Source organism: Heliangelus exortis, chromosome 10 (genome assembly GCF_036169615.1).
Source record: "Heliangelus exortis chromosome 10, bHelExo1.hap1, whole genome shotgun sequence".
NCBI lineage: Eukaryota > Metazoa > Chordata > Aves > Apodiformes > Trochilidae > Heliangelus > Heliangelus exortis.
This window is the reverse complement of record NC_092431.1, coordinates 440543-453497: the sequence shown is the minus strand read 5'-3', so window position 1 is coordinate 453497 and position 12955 is coordinate 440543. Positions and strand designations below refer to the sequence as shown.

General features: G+C 46.4%; 1 protein-coding gene across 10 annotated transcripts in view; it reads right to left on the bottom strand.

Moving 5' to 3' along the window:
• The window catches only part of ZNF638 (zinc finger protein 638), a 43294-nt gene that overhangs the window by 13175 nt on the left and 17164 nt on the right, over positions 1-12955 (bottom strand). For 3 of the 10 annotated variants that reach the window (XM_071753106.1, XM_071753112.1, XM_071753108.1), the window contains exons 3-19: positions 11738-11799; positions 11400-11438; positions 9280-9578; positions 7659-7981; positions 7029-7175; positions 6627-6758; positions 6268-6326; positions 6058-6104; positions 5453-5524; positions 5076-5246; positions 4910-4981; positions 3989-4041; positions 3277-3408; positions 2995-3123; positions 2648-2689; positions 1187-1327; positions 737-862 (exon numbers count right to left, since the gene is read on the bottom strand). In XM_071753106.1, the coding sequence (XP_071609207.1) occupies positions 737-862; positions 1187-1327; positions 2648-2689; positions 2995-3123; positions 3277-3408; positions 3989-4041; positions 4910-4981; positions 5076-5246; positions 5453-5524; positions 6058-6104; positions 6268-6326; positions 6627-6758; positions 7029-7175; positions 7659-7981; positions 9280-9578; positions 11400-11438; positions 11738-11799 (2046 nt within the window). The remainder of the gene's footprint in view (positions 1-736; positions 863-1186; positions 1328-2647; positions 2690-2994; positions 3124-3276; positions 3409-3988; positions 4042-4909; positions 4982-5075; positions 5247-5452; positions 5525-6057; positions 6105-6267; positions 6327-6626; positions 6759-7028; positions 7176-7658; positions 7982-9279; positions 9579-11399; positions 11439-11737; positions 11800-12955) is intronic. The other 7 variants (XM_071753107.1, XM_071753113.1, XM_071753111.1 and 4 more) reach the window with 4 other exon arrangements.

Genomic DNA, 12955 nt, shown 5'->3' with positions numbered 1-12955 from the left:
TAGTCAGAATATTATGTTGGGTCAGGACATGAGAAAGTCACAGAATGGGGTGCAGGGTCAGAGCTTTACCTCCATGCTGCCAGAGGGACACATCTGGATTCCCTTTGGAAGCTGGAATGCTCTTGGCACGTGCCTCCTGTTTGTATTTTTTGCTTAAAACCCTGTACCTACCCACTGCAACGTGCTCTGAGCTCCTGTCTCTCTGGTGCTCACCTGCTGCAGCTGCTCCCTCAGCACAGCACCAGAGGCAAAGTGGGAGCTGCTCAAACTGCAGAGGGATTTCCCTCCTCAGAGGGAGGATGGGAGCAGCTGTGGACACACAGACCAGTGCTGAGAGACACTGAGCCTGGAAACAAGAGGACTAAGGCAGATAACAGCTAAAAAGATCAATCAGACCAGACCCAGAGAGAGGTTCTACCCATTTCAGTCATCAGCCCTTTTCTGACCAGTTCTAAACAGCTTTCCTCCTTTCTCCTCTCCATCCTTCAGCAAGAAATACCTCCAGCAGTGGGAAGAGACCCCATACACGTTTGTAAATCACAGAAAGAGCCAGGGGGCAAACTGCAGCACCCACTTCCACACCTCTGCCACATCCCAGAACACAGCCAAGCTGATCCAGCTGCTGCTCTGCCCCTCACTGCCAGCAAACACTGACATGGAGGGAGTCACCTCCTCAGGGCAAGGTGCTTCTGTCCCACACAAATGATGCATCCTTGACAAGAAGCCAGAAGCTCACCTCAGCAGCCTCTCCATGGGGTGACAAGCCACAGGTCAAGGTGTGCTCCCCCATGGTGTAGGGATATTGCTTCAGGAAGGTGTACATGGAGTGGGCAGACTTGGGGCTGTCCAGCTGCAGAATGGCCTGCAGGGAAAACCAGAACAGTTCCATGCTTCATCTGACTTCTGTACTGCAGAACAAATGTCACAAGTGAAGCTGACACAGCCCGTGGCAGCTGGCACCCCTGGAGGGCCCAACATCTCTGACTGAAATGAGCTACAGGGAGCAGCTGCTGATTAAATGATGTTGTGGATACAGAGGACAATGGGAACAGGGGGAACAAGTCAGAAACTCCCATTTCTCATCAGCAGAACATTTTTGGTACTGGGAGATGAAAAAGCTACTTTTAAAAAATTGTTTTCTTCCCTCAGATAGTACTTTGCACCCTAGGAAAAGAAACCTATTTACCTTGTTTTTATTCTTCAGGACAACATAATGATCCACTTTCCCAAAACGCAGCCCCACACAAAGCACTTCCAGCTCTCTGTACCCATCAGCTGGCAAGTTCCCAAGGTGCACAAACTGGTTATGTAGAGTTTCAGTATTGACCTGGAAAAAAGGGATGAGAGAACTTGCTTTAACTTCACACCAGACTTTATTAGTCAGTACTGAACTAGAAAAGCCTCACAGAAAGCTCCTGGTAGCACGTGGATCTCATGGAAAAACACCCTCTGCTCACATTTTCACATTCCCACCAGGGTTTCCAGATTTCTGTGCAGCATCTCACAAGAACCAGCTGGACTTCCCAGTCAAAAACTTCAAAGGATCCACCCGAGTGTCTTGTTTTAAACTATCTTTTAATTTTTTTAACTCTTTAGCAAAAGTCTCTTCAAGGAACACAGCAAAATGAAGCTGAAGTTTAAACAAATTTCAGTCTGTTGAAAAGCAGACACTGTCTAGTCAGATTATAAATGGGTCAAGGCACAGAAACCTGCCCTGGTTTTTAAGTTGGACTTCTAAGCTGGTTTATTTGCTCAGTTTGCTCCCTGGTCAAATCTAATTTCTGCTGTTTCTCATTTCCAAAGGGAGTTATCACCAGGATACCAGGGAGACCCAGGAAGGATCCTGGTGCAGAAGGCTGAAGTGGACTGACAGCCAGGGAGTGCCAATAAAACCAGGGACTGACCCCAACATCTTGTGCAGATCAAAGGGAAGGGCCCTGGGACACAAAGTCCAAAGGGACCAGAAGACTTCTCAACTCTGTAATCAGTCTCCTCTTTACAGATTTGAAAGCTGTCCCTTAAAACAACACTCCCTCCCAGTAAGGAAGAGATTTTTGTCCCCTCCCCTCTGCAGGTCTGCTTTGTTTTGCTTCCATTCTTTGTCACTTCTCCAGGAGCAGAAATCTTTCCCCAGGAGCAGATCAGAAGCATCAGCAGGACAGAGCAGCAGGGAGGGCACAGGAGGGACAAGAAGGGGGACAGACCCCACTGAAGGCAGCACAGGGATGGCTTTGGTAGCTAAACCAAATAATATTAAACCAATAATATTAAATATCTGTCTAGAAAACTCTGTGGGCAGAGGAGTGACACTACAGAGAGGCAAAGAGGGCACATTCTGCAAGGTAGAGTGGTCAGCAGCTGGTGGTTAGAAGATGAAAACACACTAACAGAAGGGGAGGGTCTCCAAGGACTCCATTAAATGTTTCATTCCTTGCACTTCACGCATCAGGGAGCTGAACTGAGTGAACATTTACTCATCCCCTCCCTGCCCATCCACCCGTGAGAACAGATACAAACATTTAGCTCCAGAGAAAGCCTGGATACCAATTCCATTAGATAAGATTTCAGAATGAGTTAGGCTAATTCCAATTTAAAGTACTGTGTGTTGATAGCACACAGAGGAAAAGTTACACTGCTGGCAACTTACCTGAGGGTCAGAATCTTTAATTATAGCAGTAAATATTGCTTCCTTTGGAGAGAAACAAAGAAAGAAAGAAAAAAGACATTGTAAGATTTGAAATGCAACACAAAGCTTCAGCAGCAGCTCTGGAGCTGACTCCCAACAACTTTTAAGCTTCTGCTTTATTAATAAAGTCAACAGCACACCTGACATGGGTGGTGCCCTTGTACCAGAGGGCCAGGACCAAAAAAGACATTTACAAGAGCAATCTTCAACAGCACAAACCACCAGCACGAGCATAAAAGTCAGACAAACACAAAGCCCTGCCCCACAATGAGACCCACCCCAGCCTCTCAGGAGGCTTTAGCACTTACTTCATCTTTTATTGTCTGATACTGGGGCAGCAGGCTGATGCAGAGCTGGTTTCCATCCACTGACATTGGAAAGCAGGTGTAAAATTTAACCATGGAATCTGCAGATTTTCTATTTATTTCCATATATGCCTTTTAAAACAAAGAAAACAAAAAGAACTGTATTACCATTTAACAAAAGCCCCTCACCTCCCTCATGCTACATGACCACATCTGCATCTGCTAAAAACACATTTGCTGCTGCTTCCAGGTGGAAATGCTGCTGGACACCAGCCCTACACCAACCTTTTTATGAGATGATAAAATCAGCACATCCCTTGGGCCTCCAAATGGCTTTGCTAGGTTGGAAACCTCCTCCACAGAGTATCCCTTCTCAGGCAAGTTGGAAACAACAACCACACACACATCATCAGGTTCCTGTAAGCAAAGGGAAGGAAGCACTGCTGGTATTTTTCTCAATTCTAAACCAAAACTGCTTATTGCTGGGGGGTGCACTGATTTTTACTGCCTAAAACCACCATCACACTGGATGAAGCACCTGCTTGAGAGCAGGTTGTAACACCTGCAGTTACAGGAGCAAAGCATGCTGAACAATTTTTTAACCCTTTTTTCTAATTATGCCATGTACTCACCTTAATTACTGTTTAATTATGGATGTAACTACATCTCAGCCAATTCTGTACAAGCCCTGCATTGTCTCATGCTACCTCATCAAAAATTGAAAGCAAACCAAGCCCCCCTGGAATTGTGGCACTGTTTTAGAGCTGTGATGTGCTCACACATCCAGTACTGCAGGGCTGGGTGTGCAAATCCTGCACCTGGAGAGCAGAGGCCCACAGGAGGGCAACAGAGATCATCAGAGCAGAAAGGAGCTGGAAACAAAAGCATCAGAAGAGGGAAGAGGCAGACAGCTCTGAGATCCCAAACAGCAAGGAGAAAATACTCAGTTTCTCTAAATAAATTCCCAGGCAGGGGATGGGAACACCTTTAGACTGACCTGGTTTGCTGGTTCTGGGGGCTCTTCACTCTTCAGAGTTGCTACTGGAGCTTCTAAAAAAGAAAAAAAAAAAAAAAAAAAAGAAGAGTGAGGGATTTCAGCAAATATTTAAATATTTTTAAACCCTGCAGAGCTTTAAGAACTCCCTGCACTGCATTTCACCACCCTCACTGTGGAAAATTACGTGTTTTCCATTTCACTTACAACCTCCTATGACAGTGGTGAGACATGTGCAGTGTGAGGCAAAGGCTTCCAGATAAAAAAGGCTTAAGAAGGGATGAAAAAAAAAAAATAAAAATCTCCTCATTTACATGCAAACACTTTTCTGAGGTAAGGCCTTATCAGTTGAATAACCACACAAGGCTTTCCTGTGGGCACATGGGGACTGTGCAGGTGCCCACACAATCTTTTCTTTTTCTTTCTTTTCCCTGGGACAAGAGCCAGCAGGGTGTGAGAGAATGAATATGTGCTTGTGGCACGTTTAGAACAGTGCCTGGTAGCCATTAGCTGCAGAACATGGGGAAGAGAGCAGCTACTGAACCAGCCCTGGCAGGTGATGTAAAGCACTGAGATGAAAAGATCTGGTGGTGGAGCTGTGAGCAGGACAGACAGAAACCCTCTGGAGCCTTTGCTCTAATGAGCTGTGAACAGCAGTCCCCACGTCCCACTGCAGAGGTGTGGCTGAAAATCTGGTGTCTGCTGAGAGGCTGCTCAGCCACTTCAGTCCTGAGGATCAGCTGTTGCTTTACATTTCATCCCTCACTCTGTTCTAACAGATTTTCCTTCCTCAGCTCCTCTGTCACTTATCTACATTTCCATGATTTTCACTTCCTGGCCACCAAGGCACCCTGGTTTAGCTCACAAGAGCAGAGAGGTTTAGGACAGAAATGAGGAAAAGGAACCTGCCAGGCTGCAGCTTACCTGGCTCAGTGAAAGGTTCTTTACACTCATCCACACCACACGCTGCAGCCTCAGGCACCTCTGCAAGTTTCTCTGGAAAAAAACCAAAGCAACCCCACAAGGTTACCTTCCCCTGACTTACAGCCAGCAAAATAACATAAAAATGGCATCACTGCCCCAAAGGTACCTGGCAGAGGTGTGGGACTGGTCACACCCTGGGGCTCAGCCTCCTCTGTCTTCCCAGGCTCAGGAGCACTGTCCCCTTCTGCCACACTCTTTGGGTCTGACACCTTGGTTTCCTCCATTTCCATCTCAGTTTCTGTTGAGATCTGAAGTTCTGCATCTACAGATTTTGCTGCTAAAAAAAAGGAAAAGCATTCTTCATTTCAACCAAACCAACAGACCTGCAAAAGGGAAATAACTGCACTCTGGATTCTTCTGCCAGATACCCAGAGGCCTCCTGTCACTTAAAGTCCTGCTCCTTGTTACAAACAGGCAGAAAATGTTCATCCAGGAGAAGCTGTGCAAAACCCAGTAAAAAGTAGAAGTTCTCATTTGTCTTACCTGCAGTATCTGAAGTTTTCTTGACTTTACTAACTCCTGTCTTGGTCAATTTCTTAATCTTTTCTTTTTTACCTACATAATACCCAAAACCAAGTAAGTCAGCAGAAATGCTTCTTTCTTTTGTGGAGTATAAAAATACACACAGAATAATTAAATCTGCAAAACTTAACTGCATAGTTGAGTTAAATCTGCAAAAAACCCAAACCTAAGTTAATTCCAGCAAACCACTGAATGAAAGCCAAGGAGTAGAGCATCCTATGTGAATTTGTTTAAGAATCTGGTGACAAAACCTTGTCCTGATAAAGTTTGTTTTCTTTTTTTCTCTTAAACAACATCAAACATTTCAGTTTCCATCTGTGAATCAGCTCTGTTACAGGAATCTCAATTCCATTCTGGAAACTGGGTTCTGAGGTGACCATGCTGATGGCTTAAGACCAATACACATCCTTAAAAAAGCCCAATTTCCCACCAAAATGATGTCTGGTCCCTAACTTTGCTCAGGAAAATTCTTCACACAAGCAAATAAAACAAGGAACAGGAAGTTATGTGCCTGTTATTTCCAGTGTCTTAACACCAGCAACAAAAAGGGAAGGCAATAACCTCACCTGTAATGGATTTGGTTGTCTTGGTGGTGGTGGTTTTCTTGTCTTTTCTATTATGAGCAGGGGGGGAAAAAAAAGAAAAATCAGGTTTGAGATAACTGAGGAATATCACTCCAGCTAAAAAAGCTCAAACCCAGTAAATCTCCAGGAACCAAAGGGATATGAAGCCTTTTGGTTTGCATGAGCACTGCTGTCTGTGCTGCCAACACTTACTTTGTACTTGGTGCAACTTTTTTAATAGTCGGAGTCTTTTTTTTGATGCTCACTTTGGCCTGGAATTGACAGAAAGAAGAACTTTCACTGATTAATTTATACACAACTGTGTTTGCATATCTAAGCAGCATTAGCTACACCTACATATTAAAGAAGGGGTAGCCTGTGCTGCTTGTTAAACTGATGCTACTCACAAACATAAAACTTAACCAAGAAAGAGGGAAACTGGCCTGGGGGAGTGTACTTCCCCATTTACTTTAGACAGCCATTTATGGAAAGGATTTTTAAAAACACGTTAAGAAGTATTAAATCTGTTTTTCTGCAGTGCATGAGGCTTGGGTCAGCCCCAGGCTGCTCACCTGGGCAGGAGCTGGCTTTGGTTTCTCTGCCACACTGATTTTCACCCGTTTGCCATTGATCAGCACTGGTGTTGTTTTCCCATATTTCACAGCTGCTATCACAGCTTCTTTGTAGTTCATCTCCAAGAGGGCCTAAAATAAAGGAGACTTTCAGAATTTATGTGGATCACAGGCACCACTGGCTGCAATTTTTCCCTTTGAGAAGCTGCTCCTGACAGCTCCAAGGACTTCCCACTCCAAGCTCATGTGGAGCTGGATTTAAAAGCTGAGATTTCAGGACTCTACAGAAAACATCAACTCCCTCTCAGACCAAAGGCTTAGACCCAAGGCTTGGATCCAAACACTACATTTTTTCAATTCTTTTGCACTCTGAAGACAAAAACTTCCCAGAGGAGAACTCACCATGTTTTTGGAGCGCAGCACAAGGAAATCACTAACTTTGCCAAATGGCTGAACAATCTTTTTAATATCTTGATCTGAAAAGCCATCATCTGGTAGGTCAGATATCTGAAGCACTGTCCCACAGGAGAGCAGTTCCCTTCTCAACAGCTAGGGATTGAAAACAAAACGAGAATAAAACACTTTCCAAGTCCAGTTAAGGGAAGCAGAAAGGTGTCTGCAGTACAGATCACTCCAAGGCAGAGCTGAGGGGGCTGTTGAGTTGCTGCTTTTTGAGAGGACAGACCCACAGTTCTGTGCTTCCACCACTCTGTCACCACCTGCACTCACCAGAAGACCCAGCATGGGATCACCAAGTACCACACCAACACCTTTTTGATTTTATCAAGTTCTGTGGACCTCCATGGTCCCAGTTCTCTGGGCTGTAGGGATGAGGAACTGCCCAGTTCCACACCTTTCCTGTCACTGCCATCTCTCAGCCCTCACCAGTACACAGACACCTTCTCTTTTCTTCTCCCTTAGAGGCCAGGTATGGCCAAGGGCCACCAAGGAGACCTGCACTTGCCATAAATAAAATACAATCTGCTTTATCAGAAAGAAAACAAAATCCCAAACAAGCATTAAGCAACTCACCCTATTGTAAGGAGCAGGACGAGGCCCACTGGTTCCTGTGGGGTCTTCTTCATTCTCTTCTGCTTCTTTATTTTGGGATGAATCATCAGTTTCAGGAGATGAAGAACCTGACCCCTCTTTCTTGGAAGCCTTGACAGAACCACTTGTTTTCAAGGGCTTCTTGGTGCTCCCAGGCTTCTTCCCTGAGGATCCGTGGGAGGGTGAGGATCTCCCTGAGCCCGAGGAGCCCTGCCCAGCTGCCTGCAGGGATCTGTGTTTGTTGAACTCTGCCACAAAGCCAGGCCCCAGACTCTTCACTACTGCCTCCAGAGCTGACTTTCTGTCTGTGAAGGGAAAAAGGGAAAAAACAACCTGTGGTTGGTTGGTTTGGTTTGAGAAGGAAACTGATGTGCATTGCTGGTGGGTTTCCTATGGTTTCAGCTTCACCACCCACTCTTGACTCAAGGTGGAGTTTGCCTGAAGTCAGAGAACCTTTAGCACACTCCTGTAATTAATAACAAACCCCTCTGTTCTCACTGCCCTCTTGTGTAACTTGACACTTTTGGTTAGACTGGCAATGAGATCTACAAACATCCCCAGGCTGGAGCCAAAGGACAACTGGTTCTTTTTTTTTTTTTTTTCTCTATGCCAAGGAATGTTTTAAAAAAAAAAAAAAAGGGCATATTCCAGACTTTGCTTCTCCTCTCACACACCAATGCACAGCAGTACTTACTATCTTGATGCCTTCTGCTAAATTCTGTGTCCTTCTGTCTTGCTCTTCATCCTACTGACTGATGTTGGGTTTTAAATTATTCTTTAACGCTCTCATACAACATTAATTTCCTGTCTGCTTGCTTTCTGTGGAAAATTTGTATTTTGGTTATTAATTGCTTCTGCTCTTCATTCTTCTAGGCTGACATGGCTGCAGCTCACCCTGAGGAGATCTCTGAAACCACCTGTCCCTTCACAACTTCTCACCTACACTTCCTTCCCACCAAAGCTCAGTGCCTCTGCATTTTTAGGAGGCAAACACACCCCAGTGACAGTACAAACCTTTCCAAAGCCTTCTGGTTTTCCTCTTCAGGATTAAAAGAGAAACAAAAAACTCCAAATAAGCCAGAAGCTGAGCCCAAAGTGACCTGGGTGGAACTGTCTGAGCTGACAACAAACTGGAGGAAGCTGAAAGGAGTCACAGAGCAGTGCAGGGACTGGAAGTGCTGTACAGGAGTCTCACTGAAACTCCTCCATGCACCAGGCTCTTAGCTCAAGGAAACCACCTCAAAACACTGCATTTTCCTTGGAAACTGCACCTCATCTTCCCTCTCCTCATCCACACTGCCTGACAGAGCCAGGTTTGGGATGCTGTCAGTTTTCCCTGCCCTGGCTGGCTCTGGAACCAAACACACCCAGACAGGACACTTGTTCAGCTGTTCCTGATGGGATTCACCAATTCCCAACGCTGGGTCAGGGAAACCTCAGACCTTTCTGAACACCCCAACTTCTTCTGAGCACTACAAGCCACGAGAGGAGCTTTTCACAGCCTTTTGCTCTGACAAACACCTCAGTGACACCTGGGCAGAGAAACGTCTCGACACCAGCTCCGTTTTCCTGCAATTCACCCAAGTTTGGGGGCGGGAGGTACCTTGGGATCGGGACGGCCTCCTGGATGACCAGTCGTGACTGGAAGACCTCTGAGGTCTGGGGTTGGTTCTCAGGGGGTTTCTGGATCTCTGGGGTGACCTGGACCTGTGCCTGAGGCTGAGGCGTCGCACGGGCCGCGGGCTCCTGCTCCTGGGCCTGGGTCGGAACCTCCCAGGGCTCCTGGACCTGGAACGTGAGCGCCGGGGGCCGTAGCTGGAGAACCTGGATCTCCTGGGGCTGGGGCTGGCAGAGCTGGAGCGGCGCTTGGGGGTCTGGTTTTCCTTCCTGTCTGCAGCATTTCTGAGAGGAGAGAGGGAAATGAATAACGGGGTTCGACACGGCAGGAAAACCCAGCCAAGGCCAGGAGGCTGGAAGAGGCTTCCTGCAAGAGAGAACCCAAACTGACAAAGTTTAGAGTTTAACTTGCTCACAGAGGTACTGCACACACAAGTAAGGTGTCTGCTACGTGGATTGACAGGAGGCAGAGAGAACTGAAAAGAAGGAAGAGAACAACCTGCACGGAACAAGAGAAATCTGCAAAGAACACTTGAAAGTTCCAAGCTACAGCAGTATAAAAAATAAGAGGAAGAGAAAAAGGATCCCTGAAAGTGCAATGAGTTGAGATACTTCCCATGCTTCTACCAAGTTCAGTCATCATGAGACATTGTGTCTCAAACACTGGAAGATGTGAGCAGACAACATAAATACACTGATGCTTCCTAGAGAGGTCAAATTGATGAAGAAGGAAGAGTGAAGAGCTCCATGAGAGAAGGAGCCCCTCTGAGAGGCACAAAAAATGTTCAGGCACAGGAAAACCCTGACAGGACACACAAGTTGAAGTCTCCTAAGTGATGTTCCAGTGAGCCTCAGATAGCAATATTTCAGCATTCCTTAATTAGCAAGTTTCAAGTATTGAAAAACTCCATCTAAACCCCATTGCTCTTCTGCCAGATCAAGATGTTTGCAGGCATTAACAAAGCAGCACAAGTTACAGAAAGCAAACACTGTCAAGGGATTTCCAGCTCATCAGCCTTGCCCCAGGACTGCACCCAGCAGCTCAGAACATCAGCATCACCCAGAGCCTCCAGCTGTGTCCTCACCCAGCCAGACGTGCTCTCATCAGGGAGGATCTAAGAAAGCATCACCCTAAATGCCAATTCTTGCTCCACCTGCAAGCACAGAAAATGCCTCACTCACAAAAAAAAAGGGCTATTAAACACTTCCCCAGTTTATCGAGTTCCTTCTGCTAAGGGAAGCTTCGTTCTCCTGGAGTGTAAATAACAATTCCAGTCTGAGGTTTTAAAATAAAATTATTCTCCTCATGAGAGCTTTAATTGTTTCTCTTTCAAGTTTTATTCCTCTCCTTGTTCATTAACATGGAAAGACCTCAGATGCACTCTGCAAATTAACCTGACCTACATATTGAGGTTTTTAACCTTTTTTTTTTTTTAAGCTGAATAGGCAGCTTCCCAGGAAGTGTGTCAAACCAATTAATGAAAAGTCACAGGAAAACCCAGCAAAAAACCGAAGTCCTGTCAATCCTATTTGTATGCAAGCCAAATTATGTACAAATATTGAACCAGAAAAATAACCTAACCTTGCTGAGATTGTCCACAGGGCGTGTCGTTCAAGAAAATTAACAGTAAACAGCATAATTTTAAAGGACAGAAGAGAGAGCAGCTCAGAAATTCCAGTGTTTATTCAAGCTGTGACCAGAGGGGCCCCCAAGGGATCTGTGTAGTGCTAAGTCTGAGAGCAGGGCTGCCACTGCCCTGCCTATTGCCCACCAGATCCAAGCTGCAAACCAGGGTGGCCTCACTGGGAAAAAGATGAAGTCTCAAAGTCAGAAATCACTCCAGCAGTTTAATCAGTGATTTAACTCAGTGATTTAACTGTACAGACTTCATCCTCACCCCTGTGAAAGGATCTGAGAGAGATACTCTGTCACCCACGTTATCAAACTGAGGGCAAAGCCCACAAAAACCCCCCCTGTGATTTTACAGCAACACCAGGACAGCACTGGCAGAGCTTGCCAGTCAGCAAAACAGAACATTCACCACATTAATTACCAGGTGTTTGGGACAGCAAGTGAGAAATGAGCTGTAATCAAAGAGCAGTTACCTCTTGGAGGAATGAGTCTCAGGGTTCCAGTCAGGGTACCTGTTAAATGCCAAAAACAGCTGTCAGAGAAGCAGCTCCACTGCCCCCCAGACCCACTGCCCCCCAGACCCACTGCCCCCCAGTCCCACAGACACACAGCAGCTGTCACAGACACACACTCCCAGCCAGGGCTCCAGAGGCACCAAGTGCCACCTCATTTTTACCCCACTGGTCTAAAGCCAAGGGGGAAGGGTGCTGAGGTCCCAGCAAGCCTCCCCCAGGGCAGCTGACCCGGGCATCAGGCATGCACAGAAACACTTATTTTTACACCAAGAGAACCTTTTAAAGAGGCTCCTTACTGTTGCCGTAGCTGGCGGCAGCTTTCAATGTGAGAGGAGGTGTTCTGGTGCAGAATCCAGTCCTAGGTGGAGAAAAAACATCCAGAGAAGCTCAGTTAGCAGGTAAAACCTCATCACTCCCCAGCTTCCGAGTTTCCTGGTGCTGCATTTCACCCAACAAATGATTTCATGCCAAGGCTGAATCCTTCCCTTCACATCACTGCTCTGTGTGCACCAGTCAGACACAACCTGATGGCCAAAAGCTGCTACAGAACTCACAGGAATCTAAGTGGAAGCAAATGGATCTGTCACTCCCAGCCATGCACTGGGCTGCTGTCACCACACTGCTCACCCAAAAGGTCGATCCCATAACTGGCTCCATGAAAAGAGACAAAACCCTTAGAGGTTCCCAGGCTGGCAGCCTGAGGAGCAGACACCCCACGCTGTCCCCAGGCATCAGCTCAACAACACTCACCCCTGATAATGTCACAGCTAAAGGTCACTCAGCAAGGCTGAGGGAATTTTTCACACACACCCTGCTTTTTTTATTATATTAGAAAAACCCTTAACCCAAGTTTTTACTGGGGAATAACTCCTGGGCTAAGCCCAAGACAGCCCCAGAAGCACAGTGCAAGCCCCCAACCTCCAGCACTGGTGTAAGTGTAAGCACAGAACCACTCCCCAGCTGGGGACAGAAACAATGCCTGAAGACTTTATTCCAGTAATATTACCCCAAAAACTGTCCCACTAGTGAGAGCAGCTGCTGAACAGGGCAGAGTTTGCTTTGAGAAGAGGCACTGCTGAAGCTGGGAGGTATCATCAACAATTACTGAAAAAACAATAAATGAAACAAACCACAGTTTTTAGCTGCTTTAGTATTTTAAAAATAGGTAATAATGGCTGAATAATGCCAAGCAAGGCTTCAGAAAAATCACTTGTGGCTGGGAAAACCCTGAGCACATGCTGGTTTGTAACACAAAGGATGACAAAAGGCCTCCCTGGCAGGATCAGACCCTCTTGTTTAGTGCCCAAAACGCTGACCACGCTGGTTAGAGGAGCAGCCTGGGAGGGGTCACTCAAAGCCTGGCAGGCAGAATTAGTGACCAGGACACAGTGAGCTTTGTGCTTTTTGGCAGCAGAGAACACAGCACTGACAGGAGCAGTGCTACAGAGGGTGACAGCAGAGCCACCCCACCCACAGACACTCCACACACCAAACCCATGGGGTTTGAAGAAAAT